The sequence below is a fragment of the Scardinius erythrophthalmus genome, assembly GCF_964197995.2.
Source record: "Scardinius erythrophthalmus genome assembly, chromosome: 16".
Classification (NCBI taxonomy): domain Eukaryota; kingdom Metazoa; phylum Chordata; class Actinopteri; order Cypriniformes; family Leuciscidae; genus Scardinius; species Scardinius erythrophthalmus.
The window spans coordinates 10081202-10104486 of record NC_138236.1 but is presented as its reverse complement, the minus strand read 5'-3'; the positions used below and the strand labels follow the sequence as shown (position 1 = coordinate 10104486).

At 36.9% G+C, this 23285-nt stretch overlaps 2 protein-coding genes across 10 annotated transcripts in view; one reads left to right on the top strand and one right to left on the bottom strand.

Moving 5' to 3' along the window:
- tmem74 (transmembrane protein 74) overlaps positions 1-22800 on the bottom strand; it is a 78064-nt gene extending 55264 nt beyond the window's left edge. For 3 of the 8 annotated variants that reach the window (XM_081387874.1, XM_081387872.1, XM_081387876.1), the window contains exons 1-2: positions 20975-22800; positions 14403-14493 (exon numbers count right to left, since the gene is read on the bottom strand). The gene's annotated coding sequence lies outside the window, so the exon portion shown is untranslated. Of the gene's footprint in view, positions 1-13570; positions 13691-14402; positions 14494-20527; positions 20687-20769; positions 20794-20974 lie in introns of those variants that run through there. The other 5 variants (XM_081387875.1, XM_081387877.1, XM_081387878.1 and 2 more) reach the window with 5 other exon arrangements.
- eny2 (ENY2 transcription and export complex 2 subunit) lies at positions 14529-17558 on the top strand. Of its 2 annotated transcripts, none has more exons than XM_081388517.1 (5): positions 14529-15100; positions 15406-15479; positions 15874-15944; positions 16029-16103; positions 16989-17558. In XM_081388517.1, the coding sequence occupies exons 2-5, from the start codon at positions 15412-15414 to the stop codon at positions 17060-17062; spliced, it is 288 nt and encodes a 95-aa protein (XP_081244643.1). In that variant the 5' UTR covers positions 14529-15100; positions 15406-15411; the 3' UTR covers positions 17063-17558. The 2 variants fall into 2 exon arrangements, with proteins under 2 accessions (XP_081244643.1, XP_081244642.1); XM_081388516.1 differs by having other exon boundaries at positions 15057-15089; positions 16989-17228.
- Positions 22801-23285: the final 485 nt, after the last annotated feature.

Here is a 23285-nt window from a genome sequence, read left to right as displayed (position 1 = left end):
TCATTTATAAAACAACTTAAAATCTATAGTAATATTTTTATATTGGGTTGAATTAAAATTTCCAGTTGCATTTCTGAAGCAAAAGGAACTAACATAATTGGCTTCATGAAACAAACAAACAGTTAACAGGTATTAATGATCTCCAAATAAAGAGAAATCATAGAGAAGCCTCAAACTAAATGGAAGCACGTCTTTTCAAGTTACCATTAGCCGTCATCTAGTCACTATGGCAACACTACAAGTGATCACAACAGTCTTGTAGTTCTGATGTGAGATTTTGGGGTTCAAAGGAAGGAAAGTGTTTGCGAAAAATATGCATCAAGTGTGTGTATGTGTGTGTGTGTGTGTGTGAGAGAGTGAGAGAGAGAGAGAGAGAGAGAGAGAGAGAGAGAGAGAGAGAGAGAGAGAGAGAGAGAGAGAGAGAGAGAGAGAGAGAGAGAGAGAGAGAGAGAGAGAGAGAGAGAGAGAGAGAGAGAGAGAGAGAGAGAGAGAGAGAGAGGGAGGGAGGGAGGGAGGTACGGTAAACAACTTCCCTCCTTTTATATCTCACATATTGAACAGTATGAAAAGGCACTGATGAGTGGAACAGCGAGAGGATATTAAACATTGGTCTTTTTGTACTTTCCATCTTTTGTTTACAGTCATTTGACGTCAGTCTCTCTCTCTCTCTCTCACTCACACACACACACACACACACACACACACACACACACACACACCCCCAGATGGACGGCATGCAAACACTGACAAAATGTTCCCTTTCATAAAGACAATCAAATCAGAAAAGAGCAGTTTTGAAGAAAAAAAACATCTTAAAGGGGTATATTTCATATTGTAAAGAAGTATTGACTTCACGCGGGATCACACATGCCATATCGATCAACGCTGCTCATGTTAGTCAGCATGTGTTTGACAGAAAAAAAAAATCAAATGTGGCCTCTTGCTGCTGATAAAATTAAATTCCAGGAATAGATGTCTAATTTTCAGGCTCTCGCATTTTAGCCTGTTGGGGAAGTTTTTCTCATGTTAAGCCAAAGTAGTTTCTTTTTTGGCAATTGACATTTTAAACTATTAAAGGATTTTAAATTGAGAGGATACAAAGAGGTCGTTACGGAAAATACAGTAATACATAGCAATTTATACATTTGAAAATAAGAGAAAGTCAAGGAGATATCTGTCTAAAGGATCATGGTATTCCTTGAAGTATATTGGAGTACCATGCAAATAGATTAGTGTATCAACAAGATTATTATTCAGTACCATAACATATTATAAAAAAGCATGTATTGTCTAATACCACAGCTACAGGACATTTTTGTTAGATTATTATGAGTACATTTGAATATGTATGTGAAATCTACTTGAAAACTAAAAATGTTGTCTATAAGAACAAAGAATATTGAACAATGTATAGTTTTCAAGCAGTCCAAGTGCGTTTCACCCTAAAGGCAAGAGCAACAGGTTAGACATTTCAAAGAGTTTTGCCAGTGTTGCCCGTAAGTTACTGTAATTAAGATTTACAGTACTATAACCGTATTTCAGTTTATAGTAACTTGTAATTATGTAGTACAGTGCAATTACTTAAAAAAATCCCAGGTCATAAGTACACTACTGTAATTCATTCATTTGTACTAAACATAAATAATATTTTATAATTTTAATATATTTTATTCTACACTGCTATGTAGTAGCACTACTGAAATTCAATTCAAACAGACACAATTATTACAAAATATCAAAAAATTGATTTAAAACATTGCATATTTAACACTTAATACACAGTCTACCCATGCTGGAACAGTGCATCTTAACCCTTTCTCCTGTCTTATGACTTTCTGCAGTGCATTATGTTGTATCCTCTGGATTTATCCTCACAAAGAATGACTTTTCCTCACTTATTATTTTCTCGGCTACTACTGTGGACAACATTAACTACAACCTGAACAGAATTTCATATTAGTTAACTTAATTTTAACCTAAGCTAAGTGTTGCTCGTTAAAATATTTTGAATTCGATAAATCAATAAGCTGTTTGTAAAATGAAACATTAGCTTAGTTTACCACGGTAAAGTTTATGGTATACCGCTATGTTGAATAGTAAAGGCCCTGATATACTTTAAGTGAATTCGAAGAACGAACAACACAGCTGTTCTCCAGAACTTTTCCACTCCTGAGTTCTATCCCCGGCCAAAATCCGTGACGTCTACCCCAGACGTGAGCGGCGCACAAAAGACAATAGTACCCATTATAGTCAATGATGCCGTCTACACTGGATGCGGTTATATTTCTATAGTACTTCAAGTGCTCCCACCATTTCTGACACGAAGGACAAATGGATTTGCATTTTGCAACGGTTGCTTTGTGTCCAATGTAGACAGCTTCAAGCTGTTGTGGCATTGTAAGGCAAATCCTGTCAATCCTGATCTAAAAAATGAGGGGGAAAAAAATGCACGATGTAATGGCGCCAAATAGGCCGTTACTGCAAATATGCATGCAGCAATGCTTAAAAATAGAGTAAATCTGTGGTGTTTGACACCAACAGAAAATTCCCTTGATGCAAAGGGAATCAGTTATTTAGCCTATAAAGAAAATGTGCAGTAGTATAAGGCTAGAAATGTCTAACAATGTGCCATGTTGAAACCAAGAAGGGTATGAAAAGGGCTTTTGTTCTCAAATGTAATGAAACAGCAATCATTTGGTCCTTCTGAGGGCTAGATTCAGGCTGCATTAAAAATTCAAATCAAAGAATCTTTTTAAGTTGTAAATGATCATTTTTGTAGAGACATAGCACTATTTTTAGGCAACCATATTTCTGAAAAGCTTTGCTTTTCAAAAAAACAACCAAAAAAACCCCATTATTTTGGTTTAACCACCTTAAACCATTCTAAGCTGTTTTTTTAAAGGGTGGTTAGGTTTTTGGGAGATCGGCCATCCGACTAGCTGAGCCCCAGCTTGGTCATAATCTTAAAACCAGCTTAGACCAGCAAACCATCTTAGACTGGTTTGAGTTTTTTTTTTTTTTTGCTTATGCACAATACACTAAAAACAACAACATCAATGTTTTATAATAAGCCATATAATTCTTTTCTATTTTAAATTGTGACTCATCATGCAAACATTATCAAATAATAGTGCTTCTTCAGGAAGACATCAAACGGTCATGGAAATATAGCAATGCAACAGGCAGCGATTCACTTTTGAGTCCTTTGACTCTTCACGGTCCAGTGGTTATTAATCAATCCCTGCTGGTGATGTTTTGAGTGGGAGGGCAAATCACTCTGGGTTTTGAAATTCAGTCCCTATAGAGAAACTAACACTGTCATTCAGTGTGATTACAGCAGCACATATCAAAATCAAACTCAAGGGTTGAGCTGGCTGCTGTGCGGTTCCTGAAAGATGAGAAATCACCATAGTCTGTTTTCAGAATGGAAGCAATGAACTAGTAAAGAAAGAAAGAAAGAAAGAAAGAAAGAAAGAAAGAAAGAAAGAAAGAAAGAAAGAAAGAAAGAAAGAAAGAAAGAAAGAAAGAAAGAAAGAAAGAAAGAAAGAAAGAAAGAAAGAAAGAAAGAAAGTCACTGTGAAATCAAAATTGACAATTTTTGTTTTTTTATTGAATATTGCATTATTTACTATAAATGATATCCATTCACAAATTTTTTTTTTCAAACCGTGCTCTCAAAATCTTTAATCAAAATAACTTCCCCTCCCTCTTTCATTGACTCCTCTCTGATAACGCATTTACTTGCGTGAGGGCGGGACAACCTTTCAATCACATGAGATTAGGGTTGCAAAATTCTGGGAATTTTCAAAGATGGAAACTTTCCATGGGAATTAATGGGAATTTAAGGGAATTAACAAGAATTTATGGGAATAAACTGGGAATTTTCAAAGTTGAGGGTTGGCTCTTCATAGGGAACTTAAATATAGTTGAGGAAAGTATATTTTAGTATAATCTTGACTAAAACAAACAGATACCATTCAAATACACTTGAATATCCATGCCATTCCTCAATCACATGCACATAGCACACTGCTTACTGCATGGCTATTGAGACCACACCCCCTACTGGCACTGTGCATGCCTCCATCACATGTACTGAAGCCCAAAGCACAAGACTATCGAAGGCACACATTTGAGCCTGTGGACTAAACAAAGTGAAGTAAGTTTTATGATATTATGGGGAAATATATTTATTAAATGTTTAAATTGCAAATATCACATACAAATGCATTCATCTAGTAGATAGCAAGCTGATAAGTTAGATGCTAAATAAGCTAGCATAACTTTATTGCTGGGCGGTATGACGGTATATATCGTTACAGCGGAAGAAAATGTCAACCGTAACAGATTTTTTTATTCCGTGTATAACGCGACATGTAAATAAGTAGGCGTGGTTAACTCACGTGCAGCGTGCGTGAGACTGAGACACTGATATTTGTCAAAGAAACATGAAGAATGACCAAGAGGATCCACAAAAGGAATTACGTTTTCAAAATTAACGTGATATTTTCGGGGGGGAAGGTGCAGATGTCAACTAGAGCAGTGCAGCACACTGAAAGTTTAGAGAGACGCACATGCTCGCAACGGGGCTTACATGACAACAAGTTGATATATCAATATTCTAACGAATAGAAATAACCTTAAATAAGGTATCTATCCATCTCTTATTTGTACAGTTACTTTCAGAGTGGACGCGCAAGCGGTTGCCGTGGTAATGAATATTTCCAAAATTAACCTCCCATGGAAATTTACCGGAAACTTTCCGGAAATTTACCGGAAATTTTCCGCCCCTTTGCAACCCTACATGAGATCCACCTAATAGCAAACCACAACGAATCAATCAATTCCTGATGGACAAAATCAATGTTCGAGAAGCCGTTTCACTTGAATATATGTCACAACAGAGTACAAAACACTATCGCAACTTCCGTTTCATGCAGACTTCAAGGATCACGTGTGTCCTGAAATGGCACAATGTTCTATTGAAAGATTCGGACCAAATGCTTTCAAAGAGAATTTATCGTGTTTTTGGTGCACAAGAGACTATTCAGATCTCTCATATAGAATTCCAAACAAGTCAATAGTGCATGATTTAGATTCAATACGTTTTGCTTTTAAAAGGAAAAGTTCACCCCAAAATGAAAACTGTAAATAAATGTTATTATTTACTCACCCACATGAGTGGAACAGAAGGTTATCTATGAACGTTTCAAACAGAGTTATTTCAATTAATTGCCTATTCACTCTCTTACACTGGACTGTGTTGCATTAAACTGAATTAATACATTCCATCTCATTAACTTCTGGGATCAGATTGGATTACAGCCAAAGGCGCATTGACTGGAAGAAATGTATTTTTAAAAATCTGAAGAGGTATTACCACTGAAACGGAATGGTTTACATTAACATTGCTTTTCTTGACAGATGCCTTTTGTCAAAAGTGACCTACAAGGTCATACAATATTATGCGGCGACAACTGATTTCCAGCCGATAGCAAAAGATATAAATCAAGTCAAGGCCAAAGTCGAAGGCAATCCGGACAACCTGCACATGGTGCCACAAACATAGACTGTGCATTTGAAGAATAAGACGGCTATAGATAACATTTATATAGAAGGTGTGGTTAGTATAAAATGTTTCTTCCACCATAAAGGAGCAAAAAGAATAAAGACACAGAGATGCTAATAATAAATGACAAGCACATGACCTAATCACTATGGAACACACAACAATTCATGAGGCATTTTTGAAATTCCAGCCCTACAAGATGCATTTAAGCTTTAGGGCACACATTCACATAGAACACATTTTTGCAACATGAGACGTAGGGTAGTGGAATGAAACAAAATGCAAGGTATTGAGGTGTGTGTTTTTAAAAGCTAAACTTGTTTCAACTTGAGCGACATGTTCCCCATGTTTGCTTTATTGCAGTAGCGTTCAATAAGATCACTGTGTACCCGAAAAAATGTCAAGAAACGTTTTTCTAGAGAGTTGTAGCTGTGGACAGCATGCATAAACAAACACTGAACCAAATGTAGTCAGATTCACGAACAGACTGTTATGAGACGGTTCTTCAGTCAATTTTAAATAAATACGCAGTGTGACCAGTTTAGTCCGATTCTTGAACAAATGACTCTTATGTTGAATAGAACATCACAAATTGCGACCAGTGTAGTCCGATTCTCTAATGAATGAGCCAGTACTTTTAATAATTTGATTATTCAATGATTTGAATTAGTCTGAAAATCCCTCACTGAACTGAATCATTCAGAGCATTTCCGGAATCAACATTTGACACAAAACTGCAAGTTATCATTCTTTTCAGTGATGCAGAATCCTGTTTTTGCAGTGGGCCTAAAGTGTGTGTGTGTGTGTGTGTGTGTGTGTGTGTGTGTGTGTGTGTGTGTGTGTGTGTGTGTGTGTGTGTGTGTGTGTGTCTGTGTGTGTGTGTGTGTGTGTGTGTGTGTGTGTGTGTGTGTGTGTGTGTGTGTGTGTGTGTGTGTGTGTGTGTGTGTGTGTGTGTGTGTGTGTGAAATCAATCTACCTGGTTAGGCTTCTACTTGGAAACCTTTGTTTTGTTTCAGCAATTGAACCTCCGTGAAGTTTGAGGAATTAGTCGCATGAGCCTTCCTGACCTAAGCTCATTTATTACCATTCGAGTCTCCATCTAAGATCAATCACTGTGGCAGCAATAACGCTTCTCCAAATACTAGCTAAAGATCATCAATAAACCATTAGTAAAGAGCTTCTCAACGCTCAAACACACTGGACTCTGTCTCTGGTTGGGCTGAAGATCAACACAGTCTGTCTGAGGAGGCTTGTGCTTATTAGATTGGAGCCTTCAAACCTCTAACCCTAAAGGTCATTTGCTGCATTCGTGGTTATTAATTCTCAGCTGAATGTCACCACACATCACATTCACCCTAGATTCAGACAGGATTTCCCCACCAGTATGTGCACATCCACAAATGTGTATGCTGGAATGCGCAAAATTATAGCCTACTGAGTAAGACATCTTGCAATTATGTATTTGTGTATAATTAGTTTATTTTGAGACTTTCTAGCGTATTCCATACCATGTATGGTATTTTAATGAGCAGGAAATTACCAGAGGATGTCTTTTATACCAGCTTGTCATTTATATGACCAGAGGAGATAGAAATGACAACATGACATTAAAAGACCTATTCAGCCTGCATGTTAATGAACTAATTATCTAGTAAATATGCTGTGTAAATGTGAGTTTTGTAACTAGCCAAAGTACCAGAGGACTGCTTTCAGCCTGGAAACTCCATTTCAGTTGATGAATTCCTGTAGGGGCAGTGTTGCCGCCTATCCCATCGACAGAGAGCAGAAGGACATGAGAAATATCCTCAGTCCATCTCTGACACTCCACACAGCTGCATGAAAAATGACATGGCAGTTCGCACACTGGTCACAGTCCAAAGCTGGATGTTTTTCCAGGGTTTGCCACCCTCCCAAAAGAATCATCCAATATTCAGCCATGGTTATCTGAAAGCAAGAATTAGTAGTCATTTGGCACAAACAACATGATTGAGTCCCACACTGCGGCGTTAGTTGGCATTATCATATGATGGATCCACCATCCAGTATTGGAAAAGCTTTTTCAAAAAGTTTAGCTTACTAAACAGTTAAACTACAGTTAAGCTACTTGTGTAATTGGCTACACTGCAAGCTATGAAAAATACATAACTATAACATTTAAGCAAAAATAAAGATGGATCAATAAAAATGGAGATTTAGTAGAGAAGTTTATAAGGAATTGTCGTATTGTGAAATACAAAGTCACAGTTATGACAAATACAGTTGCAATTGTGAGATAAAAAAAAAATATTTTTTTATTATTATTTCCATATACAGCATTAAACTTGAGCAGATACACGTCGATTTAATATAACTAAAGCAAAACTTGAAAACATTTTATAGTGAAATAAAAACAAAAATTGTATAGTGTATTAAAGTCCCCCTGAAGTCAATAATTTTAGCCCTTAAAACTCATCTTTGATCATCAAAATGAAAATAAATAATAATTATTTCTTCAGAAAAAAAATCTTCATGCCTTAAAATAGCTTGAATGTAACTTTACACCCTTGCCTCATTTAGTATACGCGGTTCTATGAATATGCAAATTGGCCCCGCCTCCACTCACACCAGCTCAGGGGTCTCATTTATAAAACTGTGCGTAGGATCCTTACTAAAAGTGTACGTGCGCTCGAAAGCCAAAAATGGCGTACGGCAAAAAATATTCAGACTTATGAAACCATACGTACGCCAGAACCTGCGCAAAATTCCCTTTATAAATCCCAGTCAGCGAAACATTGTGTGCACATGCATCTCCTCCCCGAAATAACCATATATGGAGCTTACAATGCCTAGTTTTACTATGCATATCCTCATCTGCATATAATTTGCATATGCATATTCATCCAAGTGATACCACATTTAACGGTACAAGACATTAGGAAAATATGAGATATGGATGTGCCGTCACATTGCATTGATAAAAATAATTTAGTAGCCTATCCTTGCCTTGTTTTTGAATTAATAAATCAAATAGTGTAAAATACATTTCAGATAAAGTTTTTCTCAATCTTTTCCACTGACCAAATAGTATTTTTAATTGATTTATATTTTTAATGGAAACAGATAGGCCTTGTTGTGCATTATTTGCACGCAAATATTTAAAGACATTTAACTCCAGCTCAACATCGGTGTCGCCAAACTGCTCCGTCTCCAAAATGTTCGTACGCATGGGTCAGAGTTTGCGTGCAGGTGCGCACATTTTCCTGTCAAGTTTGTTTTTATAAATTACAACTTATGCCTTTTTCAGGGCCTGTTTTGTGCGTACACAACGGTTATAAATGAGGCCCCAGAGAGCCAGTCGTTAATGATCATACGTTGACGTGATTGGTTACAAGGCAGTTTGTGACGTCAGTTTGTTGAGATTTCAAACTGCATTTTTGTCTTTGGTTCACTGCAGTTTTAAGTAGAAAATATTCAGCAATGGTGCTGACTTAATTTGCACATGGTTTGTCTTAAAGCATATTAAAAACACCGCATAGACATATAAACAACATTAAAAGCTTGATTTTCACCACAGGGGGTCTTCAAAAATAAATACACTACAAAAAGTAGCAAGATGAAGCCTAGAGACTGGGGTCGAATTGCTTTTTTACACAAACTATCTGATCAAACCAATTCCAAGAAAAATGTAACTTTATAACACTGAATTTGAAATATAGGATACAATAAAACAGCAAGGTAGTATTTTGATGCACTAAACCTTTACTTAAAGGAGAACTCCGGTCAATTTTAACATTGAGCTAATTTTTTTGTACATTTGGAGTGCTGTCAATACAGAGAACAACGACAAAAATCGGTGTTGCCTATACCGAGTTATTCTATTTTTAAAATTTGCACCCTGTTGACTTCAGTGATTCCTTCAGAGTGAACACGAGTGAATCTGACTGCAGTAGATGTGAAAGATATGTATAAAAATGATGTTATTTAAGCCAGCGCAAATACCTATGTTTACATCCTGTTTTCGGTCCAAAGTAGTCGATTGCCGAGTTCACGCGCGTGATCATAGGTAACTAAACCAGCTAAAAGCAGGTTTAAAACTTGCCCCATTGAAGTCAACAGGGTGCAAATTTTAAAAATAGAATAACTCGGTGTAGGCAACACTGATTTTTGTCGTTGTTCTCTGTATTGACAGCACTCCAAATGTACAAAAAAAATTAGCTCAATGTTAAAATTGACCGGAGTTCTCCTTTAATGAATAAACAAAAAGCTGTAAAAGCTACTTTTAATTTACTCTCAACATTGAAGCTACTACAAGGCAATAATCATCATATAACAAGAGCAGGGATTTCTCTGTGTCCTAGAAGTGTAATTGTTGTTTATACATTGTGTAGACGTGACTGGAAAAAGTACACAAGCAACCAAAAAATGAATAATAGCTGGAGAAAAAAGGCAGAAAGAAAATGAGTCTATCATCACCCACATCATCAATTGCAGTTCAGCAACTCCGACACCACAGAGACAGTGAACATATTGACTGATACTGGCAGAGGAAACAAACAAAGACCTAAAAAAGCTCTCACCTCAATTTTACTTTGAACACATCTGCTATATTGAAGCCCTAAGCTGCGGTGCTGATGCTGAATGTGTTTAAAATAGCCCTCCATGTGATTAACTACTCGAGGTGCAAGCTGACCTCATAAATTCCCTCTTTGCCGCACTGATGTTTGTCATCTCAGGATTTATTTGCAGCATTTCTATCGGCCACAACAGAGTGCCTTATTTCAAATTCAGCGTCGGACTACTTCATTAAACATGCAACGACACTGCAGAGCTGCAGGTGGCCGAGAGAATCAAAGCAATGACTGTAACTTAAGCAAGTGTGTGTCTCTGAGGGTGCTCTCTGAGGGAAACCCATTTGTGCCACTGAGATTAGCTGCTAAGTATAGATGTGGAGCTTACAACATGTTATGGTACTGTTGAGGTCAAGATTGCATGTGGAAATGGAGGAATTATGCGATGGAGTTACCCTGGGGTAGCAGGGTTATGGAAAGCATGCTGATTCCCTGTTAATTATTGACGGTCAGTGACAGCCCTGATGCCAGGCTTGAGTACACAGTGCATCTTCTCTCAAGAGAAGTTCTTTACCGCTGCATCTCAAACAAGATTTCATCAATGGCACAATCACCAATTTCCCAAAGCAGCTTATGCATAATCATCAAATGAATGCCTCCGCATGCTCTGTTCCTCATCGAGTGGTTTTTGCACCAAACCGGTTTGTCACTGATTAAAGCTGAAGCAAACGAGTGTCGCTGATGAGAGGGACGCATCCTCCACACTTCAACGTTCCCACCTGAGCCCTAAATCTTCAGGCTGTCTGATAGCGATCGCTATCTCACTCAAGAGAAGATCTCTACAATGCCATCAGGTAATGAGCACAAGAAGAAAGACTCATTTATTTCAGTTTTCTAATCGCACTTTTGTGATTAGTGATTCGACGTGCAGCAGCTGCTGGGTCGTGAATGACAAAAGTGGAATTTCTTATGCATTACGATGGTTAAATGAACACATTTAAAAGCTGTTGTAAGCAATTTGTGCACCATGAGAAAAAATAATGTCTGTTTCCAAAAAGGTTTCCCAAACAGCCATATGGAAGGAATACCTGGAAATTCAGCATTTCCATTCATCTCAATAATTGATCAAAGCAATTTCTTGCTGTCATCTTTGCTAACAGGCACTTAGTATTGGGAAAAAAAAATTTTTAACCTATTCTGTAAATGCCATATGACTAATTGATTTGGATCCACAGGAAATGGCATCATGACAACGCTGATTAAATGTTATTTTAGTATTATTTATATAATATTAAGAGTGTTTATTAATATTTTGAATTAGCAGTTTTCGTTTTAAATTAGCCTATGTGCTTTTGTCATTTTATTCATTTTTTTAATAAATTTGATTTAGTTTTAATTTATATTTATTTATCATTTTGGTAATACTATAGATTAGGGTCCAATTCTCACTATTAACTTATTAGCATGCATATTCTGCATGAACATATTCTGCATCCCTTAATCCTACCCATCTAAACTTAACAATTAATAACAACATAGTAGAAATGCAAATATAAAATCAAATCAAATATATAAATAAAAATATCACACTTTAAGGAGCTTTTCAACAAAGATTAGGAGCCAGCAACCAGGGGCTGCTGACAAAAAAAGGATAAATGCAGTGGGCTTAAACAGAATGGTCCAATTACTATGTGCTCTGGATGCATTTATACTGCACATATTGATAGATTGTTACTATTAATAACCAAATATCTTAATGGCAGGAAGGTTCTCTTTACATCTGATACACTTAAACAGTATTAGTCAGCATGCAATGGTGATGTTTTCTGAATAATGCCAAGCAAGATCACGATTTCTTCTGCGTCTTTCACTCTGACGTTTAAATTATATAACAAAGGCAAATGGCCCTGGATCATGACGAATTAAATGGCGGCTGTGAAGTTGCCAGGCATTAGCAGCTGTAAGTGGCAGATCAAGTGCCGCACAAGGCTGTGGAGGAGAGAGATTGTGAATCACCATGTCCCCTTCCATAAAACACCACCTGGAGAAACTTCCAGAAACAATTAAGCTGTTTTAATGATACCTCTAACCCTTTAAAAAGGCCTATGACCAATATGACATTTTCCTAAGGCTTAACATTTATGGTTTTCCTGTAAGCCATTAAAGCCCGTTTTTGGTTTAAAGACGATACTGTTCATCCAAGGAGAATCTCGAATATTCAGGTACATTCCTCGGCATGTCTCATCTGCTCTTAATTTCAATGGACAGTGAATGATAAAAATGAGCGAGAAACAGGCAAAAGAGGATAAAAACATATCAAGCCGAGGGAAAAGATTATGTTTTGACTGCTCACCTCCTATCACTTACACAACTTTGATGCTTAATTATAAATTTATATCTCAGCACATCAACAAAACTGTCAGATTATGTTCTGCACCTCATATTTCAACAGTTAATTGTTTATTTCGAAACTTATAATTGCACAAAAAGTTTTAAGTTAAGCTGAAAGGAGACCTCTCTTCTCTTGTTTAAAGAGACACTGACTCTATAACAGACCTTGTAACCCATCAATCGCTCTGTCAGACCAGGACGTTTCCACTTGAGTGCTCACTCACCCCTCAATCGTATAGCCTCAGTTCATGACTTTAAAACACTTACCGGTCAGTATCAATAAAAATCAACACACAATGTCTGGAAAGGTGTTAACGGCAAACGTTATGAACCCTAGCCCATTCAGCCCAGAGCTTATAATGCTTAGAAATCAGTAAATCAAAGGCAATTAAAATTCATGAGGCATCTAAAAGCTCAGTAGAGTGTTTAATTAAACTAGAGACGAGAAAATCCACGGTAATAGACTGTCATGGGGTCTGCAAATCAAGCATAATAAGACCCCTTAAAAAGTACAATGTCACACGTTTTAGCAGTTTATGACACCCCCATGGTTTAATTAGCTGATGTGGGTGGAAATTATATAATTTAGATAATTGTAATACTTTTTGTCTAACCACCAGACGTTTGGTCCTAGAACTGAGGAAGTCAGCTACACCTGTCTGCTTCAAATATCAGTCGTATTTAAGATCTGTAATTATAAAGCAGACTTAAAGAGCAAGAACTGATGTCAAGTATATGTTTCAGACCTTTCTGACTTAAAATGTATATTTGTTATAAATAATATCTTTGCTATTTTTGTGGAAACCGTTATATGTTTTTCAAAGATTATTTGATGAATAGAAAGCTCAAAAGAACAGCGTTAATTTAAACTATAACTTTTTCAAACAATGTCTTTACTGTACTTTTTGATCAATGTAATGCTTATTACCTGAATAAAATAATTACTTTCTTACTGACCCCAACCTTTTTTTTTAAATGTGCATAGTTATTCGTTTTCACAAGTTCGACTTGGCATAAATAGTCCAGACTAAACAATATGTATCAGTGAAATAAAATGTTCTACCTGAGACTTACTCACAGGTGTTCTGCCTGCATCAAACAGACAGTTAGGATGAATTCTTCTGCCTCACTGAAAGGCTTCTGGCTGCTGCTTTCCCAGAAATAGTTATTCTGTGAATCAAGTGCATGGAAGCAGAAAACCACCATAGAGAAGGAAACACTTCTTGGGGATTTAAACAATATGTGTCTGTGGTGTTGTCTTCTCTGAAGGTGGTTTGCAACAGTAGTTTCCTACACAGGATGATAACTTAAAGGAATAGTTCACCAAAAAAAAAAAAAAAGGAAAATTCAGGCATCATTTACTCATCGTGTTGAACACAAAAAGTGATGGATTATGTTTGTGATACATTCATGATGTTTTTTTTTTTTTTTTTTTTTTTTGCATGCTATTTGAAGCTTGACAGCTCCAGTTTCCATTCATTGTAGCTGCATAATAAAGAGTGACCATCATTAAAATGACCCTTTAGAATAATGTGAATAAAAGTGGATGACATGAGGGTGAGAAATAATGGCAGAGTATTCGTTTTGGGATAAACTTTAAAACTTCCTCTTCAAGCTACCAGAAAGCTTTGCGTTTTCGTCCTAAGTGACATGGCAGATGAAACAGACCCTAAATACAGACCTCATCACCAATTCTCTGCCAACATATTGAACATAACTCTGGTTCATTCATGAGTGCTCAATCATCTTTGGTCTCACCTAATACATCTTATCACATGCAGTTTGGAAAATGTATGAGCAAAGCTTATATCTTTCTTCTACGGCTGCATAACTCAGTGCTATTTTACATATTTGAGGCATCACATGATATTCCAATTTGTATTCTCAATTCTTACCTGATCTAATCAGAAGCAGACACCCTTGAGAAAACAGTGGATTTTGTAATGCATTCTCTATGACACATCGCCATCTTGTGGTACAAGATACCTTCATAAAAAGGAAAGAAAATGTAAATATTAATTTCGTATCAATGCGTGTAATATTACATTAAAATAAGCGTAATTCAACCTTCAGAAAAGTTTACCTTAAGTTCATGCGTGACGTGTGGTATTTAGGTTCAGACAGGCCTAAAACCATGGATTGCTCCTAGTGGCATGTAAGATCAATGAATAGCTATGATGAATAGATTACACTTAAATAGATTAATTGAATAATATGACCGAATGTCTCAAAATGCCGTCTTGTGAAAACATGGTACAAGACAGCTTCGCTCTTTCTCCACATGTGTGTAGACAACGGCGTATTTTTAACTATTACAAGCACACTATTTTAAAGACAGTTAAAATGTTAGAGAAGTTTAGCATGTATTCAAAAACATGTAGGACCCGGGTTTTATTTGGGGTAAATCATACAAGTTTAGAACGCCATACACATTGAAACTGTATAGGAACCATAAATAGGAAGGAACCTTCCGCCGATCATCGTGTTTCTGTGGGGAAGATAAACGGTGTGCGGAACGGCCGGCTAAACAACAGCAAAGAGAGGTCCGCATACACGCCGATGACAACATTATGCTTATTTTCGTCAGTATTTGGTACGTTTATAAAACAATATTAAGTTATAATTGCAACAACAATAACCTGATATGCTGCCTCTGTAACGGACTATAAAACAGTCCACCAGTGTTCGTTAACAAAACACCAAAAATGCAAATTAGTGCATCTGATGAAATGTCTTTTTCTTTTCTTTCAAAAATCCGGCTAGATGTCTTGTTTGGTTATGCGTAATGTAAAAATGAGACGTGAAATGTGTTTTGTGAGTGGGCACAACCTTTGTCTCTGGCACTATCTATGAGCTCGATATCACGTCACGTTTCATCATCTTTACTTCTTATTTCAGATTAATATGAGTAAAGAATCACAAATGAGGGCCGCCATAAACCAGAAGTTAATTGAAATGGGTGAGAGGGAGAGGTAAGTGCCTATAATCCTCATGTTCCTTCATGAGCTAAAACCTAGTAAGTTACGTACTTGTACAACGTTTTTGGGCATCATAGTCTCAAACACTAGTGATTTGCCTACCTGGACACACGTTCCTTGAGTTTATGAAATCTAAGTCATTTCAGAAAAGTTTTAGACATTTTACTCTACTGTATTTGGTTTGGCTACAAATTGCTCTTTGTGAGTAGTCACAAATGACTGGAAAGGTCGTGGAAATTCATTGGTTGAAAGCTGTGAGAACCCTGTAGACAGCATTTATTGTAGAAATGTTTTCTAGGTAGAGATTAGAGAACTCACTATGTTTTTAGGCGTATCCCATCTCATTTCATCTGTTAATCTCATTGTCTTTGCTTTGGTTTTTGATCAGGTTAAAGGAGTTGCTTCGAGCCAAGCTCATCGAGTGTGGCTGGAGAGATCAGCTCAAAGCACTCTGCAAAGGTAGGAACGCTAGTCTGATCTCTCTCAAATCATTGCATATGTTCCATGGTGTTTTTTTAAAGCAGCATCGTCATTGCTTTGCAGAGGTGATCAAGGAGAAAGGAATAGAGAATGTTACTGTAGAGGACTTGGTTGCTGGCGTTACCCCTAAAGGAAGAGGTAGGCTGAAATTAACATTATCCCATAATTTGCTCACCTGTGCTTAGTGTGTATGACTTTCTTTTTTCAGCCAATCACAATCAGAGTTATATTAAAAAATATCCTGGCTCTTCTGAGCTTTATAATGGGAGTGAATAGAGCCTGAGTTTTTGAAGCTCCAAAAAGTGCATCCATCCATCATCCGTCCATCCATCATAAAAGTAATTCATTCGGCTCCAGGGGGTTAATAACGGCCTTCTGAAGAGAAGCCATGCATTTTTGTTAGAAAAATATCCATATTTATAACTTTATAAACTATAATCACTGGCTTCCGGTAACGGCCGTACGCGAGTCGAGTTCTGGTGGAAGAGTGACCTCTGACCCCATGTATGATGTTGGAGTAGCGTAAGCTTAGGTGAGTAGATGCCTCTCAGGGTTCAAACAAATAGGGCTGGGCAAAAAAATGGTGGTTGCCAAAAGGCTCTAATTACAGTTTATAAAGTATAATTATGTATATTTTTCTTACGAAAAACGCATCACTTTGCTTCAGAAGGCCTTTATTAACCCACTGGAGCCGTATGGATTACTTTTATGATGGATGGATGCACTTTTTGGAACTTAAAAAACTCAGGCTCTATTTACTTCCATTATAAAGCTTGGAAGAGTCAGTATAACTGATAGTGTTTGGCTGAAAGAAGAAAGTCATATACACCTAGGTTGGCTTGAGGGTGAGTAAATTATGAGATAATTTTCAGTTTTGGGTGAACTAACCCATTTAACTACATCACACACACATCACATCACACATTTTTTAATCATTATTATTGATACCATTTGGGTGTTAACAAGTACCGCCAAAGATGAAAAAATGAATATCGTTAATTATTACTCTCTTATGTTCATCAGCCCTGGTGCCTGACAGTGTAAAGAAGGAGCTGCTGCAGAGAATAAGAGCCTTCCTCGCCCAGCACTCGACATGATGCTCAGTATATCTGAAAATACTGTCAGAGTATCTCATTTTTATATTGACATTATGCCAATAGCAATGCCAGAGTGCTATAAATAAGTTAAACCGTTTCATGGTGTGATTTCACTCTTCATTGTGTATTTTGTTACTGCCAATAAAGGTTGATCATGTTTGTACATAAACAGTATTATTTTGAACAGCTTAAATAACTGAACCTGTTAAGTTACAGATCTGAACTTAAATGGTTGTAATTCAAAATAAGTTATAAAAATTGACTGTAAAGCAAACGTACTGAATTTATTTTATACAAAATATATATCTCACAAGATTTGGACTCAATAATTGCTAGAAAATCAAAGCCATGTCTAACTAAGTTGTATTCCAAAATTTTAAGTTGATATCACAAAAATGGAGCCTGCTAAAAGGTTTTAAAAACTGTTTTCATGGTAATACAATGTTCAAATTCAAATTTTCAAACAGGATGAATTTTGAGTGTTTCAACTTTTGAATAATTTCTAATTTAAGGAAAAGGGGCAATAAATAAAGTGGTTTCACAAAAAGGGTTTAGATTAAGCCAGGATTGGACCTTAGTTAAATGAGGGCATTTAAGTATCTTTTATAAATGTGCCTAGAAGAAAAAAAAAACTACTGTTGTGCATCTTGATACAAAATAGCACTGGTATATTGTAAGGTATGCCAGTGCAAGTTGCTTTAAGTTAAGACAGCTCAAATATGCATTTTAGTCTGGGACTAGTTTAAGCCTTCTCTGTGAAATCGGACACAAGTGTACTGCTCCCTGGACAGTGATAGTCAACAGACGATGTACTTGCCTTATTAGCTCTTTTCCAAAAGTTAAAGTCTAATACAGTATTACAGAAACCCTTTTTCTGCTGTGCTTTTACCAACACACCACTGCCCTCTTCTGGGCAAGCCTAGATGCCTAATGATAAACCTCTAATTACATCATCTATCATGTATAGATTTTTAAAAAATGTATGCATTTTCCTAGCCTGATGCATAAGACAATAACAGTCTTTGCCAATGAAAACCAATGTTAAAGTAGTCCTATTAAGATATTGAGGTGCAGTACTTGGCACACATGTGAGTTGTGACGCATTGAGCTGCTTTTTTTTCCTGATATATCTATCTAAATATCTGTGCAAGTAAAAGTATACCAACTATAACCACAACCCAAACCTAATACTGATGCCAACTTATTCACACCTAATTCTAAAATCATTTAATGCCAGTTTGAATCTGTTTTATTTGAATTTCAAGTCCTGTTTTAGGCATTAACCTAATTTAGACTTAATAATATCAAAACCAAATCCTTCCAGTTTTATTGGTTTGTTGAAGCCAGACTCTTTATCCCAATCAAAAATGTATTTATATTTCAATTAAGTTAAAGATTCTGTAATTTATATTCCAATTAAATAAAAAATTCAGCATGCACTTCCAAAAATCTCTCATAAAAAGGAAAATATACATGTTATATTAGTGTAATGAAAACAGAAACCTCTTAACATTAACTGAAGAGAACAGTCTGGAAATCTCAATGTTTTAGATGAATTTTTTTTATAATTTTTGTCAGAGATTTAAAATGACAAATTGCATAACCCTGATTTTGAAATTTCACAGAGCACACTAACAACAAAAGAAAATTTCAATCCTAGAGCTCTGTAATAATTTTAGTTTTGTCATCAAATCAAGAAAAGACACAAACACATATCAGATTTTCTAGAATACAGCTTTTTAGCTTTCTCAGGGTGTATGCTAAAAGCGACAGAATTATTATTTTTTGCCTGAATTTATGAGACTTAAAACCCAGGGTTCAGCTCTCGTGGAGCTTACAGTCTACATCTGCATGGGTGTGCATCTCGCTCACTCTGAGAATGAGTAAAGACAAAATTGGCAGAGGTCTGCCTCAGGTCTGAGAAGGTTTAAATGTATTTACACCCTGTTGTGCCTCCAGGGAACTGTTTTCCACCAGCTAATGAGACTCTAGAGCAAGGTTCACTCTGTTATTTCTGGCATGCGCCTGCCGGTCAAACAGGCATCATACTTTCTCCGTCCGTCCCTCTCTCTCTTTCCCTTTTCTTCTCTCAGTAGCCCACTGCAAATTACATATGAGGAAATACATCATCCCTTTTAATTTAAGTGCCAAGCCGAGGTCTGCCAAAGATAACACGAGGCAATCTTAGGTTTAATGATCAGCGAACATGTATAAAGTTTCATTGAGCTTGACTTTACATTTCTCCTGTTTATCCCATGATGGCAACATTTTGGCAGCTATGGAAAGAATGCTGTGGAAGTTCAGATTTATCTAAAGATATTACCATCAGAAACTGTTGTAATTGAAGTTTGATCATAAAAACAGTTTCATTACTTGAAATAAAAGAAGCCTTAACTCAAATCTTAAAAATATATATAAAAAAATATCATTTTTAAAGTTGCAATAGTCTTTTCTTCCCTATATTGTGACGTATATCCGAGGGAAACTTCTTGGACAAGAAAAAATGTAGGGCAGGACTTGATTTTGTCTATCGGAAATTGATGGTTGTGGTTTGCTATTGGTCGATCTCATGTGATTGACAGGCTGTCTCGCCCTCGAGTAAACACGTCAGATGTGACCGTAAGTTATTTTAATTAAAGATTATGAGGGCACATGGATTTTAGAAAAATAATTGGCACAGATAAATAATTGATTATAAATATTGCAATAATGTTATGCACAGATAAATAATTTATAATAAATATTGCAATATTCCAAAAAGAATTGTCAATTATGATTTCATAGTGACTTTTAGCCAGTTGCCACAGCCACATTTCTCAATTTCATTAAGTTTAACTTGATGTACTAAAATAACTAAAACTAAAATAATAAAATGTAAATGAAGACACACAACACATTTACTAAAACTTTAAGAAAAATTCGAATTAAATTGGAAAATAGAAAAATAAAAACGAATTCAAATTATGAATAAAACTATATCTCAATGATATAAAATAACACTGGATCTGAGGTAGAAGTCTGTCCAGAGTGTTAAGACCCATTCACACCAAGGGCGATAACTATAAAGTTATAGCTATAAACTATATTATCGACGATGTCGTTCTGTTTATTCTAAGCGTGTGCTTGTCTGCCGCTTTAAATGCTCAAGCTCGTTACAGCAGAATGGAATCTAATTGGCTGTTAATGTTTTCATGGTTCATCAGCTGGATAACATCGTTCTGAAAGGGATTCCAACGATATCGTTTCTCTATGCTGTTATCATTAAAGCTTGGGTGTGAACTCTGCTATTCTTTAATATTGAGAATGCTTTTTAGAACTAGCTACATCTTTATCTTTATCGTCCTTGGTGTGAATGGGCCTTTAGTCTTCTCATTGCAATTTTGCTGAAATTTTCACATATACTTACAGGTGTCATGTAGGCAATACCATCACCTTAAAATGAAACTTCTGTCATGATTTACTCACCCTCATGTCGTTCCAAACCTGTATGACGTTCTTTCTTCTGTGGAACAAATGTCTCAGGTTTGTTTGTTTTGGACCCCATTTACTTTCATTGCATGCACAAAAACAGAAAAAAAGGCAGGTTTGGAATGACACGAGGGTGAGTAAATGATAACATAAAGTTCATTTTTGGGTGAACCGTCCCTTTACTTAAACAGGTGGCCAATTGAGCTGTCATCTAAAACCTTTTACTGAGCAATACCTACAGCATAGCAGTGATCAGCCGGTTTCTTCCCGTCCAGCGCAGCGAAAGAGAGAAAGAGGACAGTAAACACAAAGCAGACATTGTTTATACTGTTTTGAATGCAAGGCCACTTATTGTCTTGGCCTAATTTGCCGTTCCCCCCTTTGAAGTGCGCTACACATTTATATTTCCTGACTCTAAAGCCTCATCTGCGGGTTTTTACTCACCGCCGCTGCAATTGGATAGCGGGTTTCCATGTGTGGCTCTCTCGGGCCCTCCTCTTCTGATAGGAAACACAAGCAGAGAGCATTTCTCTGGCGGACGGGGCTACAGAGAGGCCCCCGAGCGGGCCAGACACCGCTGCAGGGGCTTCTGGCACACCCTGGCAGCAGAATGGTTTCAGTTAAGAATTTCAGTAATCACTTTTAGGAGCGTAATATATAGCTGACCTTTGGCAGCGACACACGACCCCCACTCCCCCGGCGATTTGATCAAAGGTGGCGGCGGTGGCTGTGCAAACAGTGCTATCAGTGAACTCCAATGGATTTACTGCCTGCTTCTTCTCTCTTGTCTCGGCCCGAGCTGTGTTGCTGATACACGGAGGGAGAAGGGTTTCATCTTACAGGATCTCGCCCTCCCCGCTTGAATTTACAGCCCCGATCGGGACCCCACCAACGACACCCCAGCCATCCCGAGCCGTCCGCCTCTCTCATCAACCCCAGCAGTTTTCTTGTGGGAACTTGGAACACACATGTGCTGTTGCACGGGCCACAGACTTAATGTTAGGTTAAAAAGGAAGAATCCCAACAGGAAGAGAGAGAAAGAACAAGAACGAGAGAGTGGGAAAAAGAACGGCCGTTAATCATGTCTTGAAGAGCCCCGCTGCAGGAGGGAGAGAGAGTGCATGACCTGTGTATCGCAGCAACTGGCCAGCCCAAAATCTGGCATGGAACCAGGTGTTATGCAAACCACTCGTAACAAAAATAACTTTATTAACTACACAGACGAGAGAGTTATGGTCATATCCACCTGTGTTTACAAAAGTGCATCAAAAGATGCACTTGCAGTTTCAAGTGCAAAATTTCCCTGCATTTTGTTTGCATTTTTAAAAAGGGTCATGACATGAGAAATCAAGTTTGCCTTGATCTTTTGACATATAAGAGGTCTAGCCTTATTCAGACAGACGGGACTAGTTTTCCAAGGGGACTTTAGAGAAATTAGTGTCTCACAGATGTACTTTGCGATTTTAATCCCATCTGAATCTGCCAAGTCTGTGTTTTTCTCACACAACCTCTGTAAAAATTCCAGAGCAAATTACCTACTGTTTTTCAGAAAACTCAACGGTCCTCTGAGATATCGAATCCTGTCTGAATGCAAATGTCTGTGATCGCTGATGTTGTATTATCCTATCGCTTTGACCTACCTTTGTGAACCAATCTTTGGCATGCTGTCATTTATTTTCAATATGGATGGTATCCAACGAACAAAATGACATTATAAAATGAATAAATAGATCCAAATCGCGTAAACTGTGAAGACGGGCCATTTTATTATCAGTGTCAGATAAGATTTCTCTGCTCACTTATGCAAGTTTATTATAAACAGCCACTGCTATAAACTTGTGACAGATGTCGAGTGATAAGAATTGTTACTCAAAATGTCCTCCTCATTATAAACAAAGCATTTATTTAATCAAGCTCCAAAAATGGATAGTTTGGATAATGTGGGATTTGCGACGTCACACGGGCAAATACATTTGAATTTGACTTTCTCCAGAGCAAGACATCATGACATTATAGGCCCCGCCCACTGGCATTCAGTTGCTTAATGGCTGACATTTGCCTACACGCTGCATGTGAGGAAATAAAACGCATAAAACTATTTGGATCTGACAGCAGCTGCATCACAAACCGTAAGTAAAATGATTTGTCTGTAAATACCGGTTTTATATGGATAATGTTTTCAAAACACTTGCTCCCGTGCAATAGCGAGTGGCCATTGATACCGTTTCCTATGCAATGACGTTAGCCAATCATAACAGTGGCCGTTTTCTGACAAGCCTTAAAAAAGCTGCCCCTTAAAAAAAGATCGTTTCAGACAGAGAGTTAGAATGAGGGTTGAAAATAAACATTTTTCTGCATATATATTTGTTTTTTATGCAAAACCCCCCCCTGTATTAACATTTTAAGTGAGCCTCAATTAACATATTAAAATAAAAAAATAAAAAAAATCCATGCCATGGCCCCATAACCCTTTAATGGGTACACATAACAAAACACCTACAGTGTATGGACAAATTATTTACATAACTTTGTTGTTTTTAGGTCAATAACAGCATCCAACAATGGTTGCTTGTTTGACTATTTTAACTATGTAATTTTTCATTATCTGCACTAATTTCTTTTATTTACATTGAAATAAACAGGGTTTTCCCACTTAACTATATCAGTGGATCAGTCTTTATTACTTCAAGGCCCCCCACTCAATTTCAACCCAATCAAATATTTTAGAGCTTGGCATAACTAGAAATATTTGCAA

Bases quoted from the DNA above. Each gene is read 5' to 3' on its own strand.
- eny2 (XM_081388516.1), top strand. The intron at 15,945-16,028 runs GTAGGAACGCTA...ATTGCTTTGCAG, and splicing joins GCTCAAAGCACTCTGCAAAG to AGGTGATCAAGGAGAAAGGA. The intron at 16,104-16,988 runs GTAGGCTGAAAT...TATGTTCATCAG, and splicing joins CGTTACCCCTAAAGGAAGAG to CCCTGGTGCCTGACAGTGTA.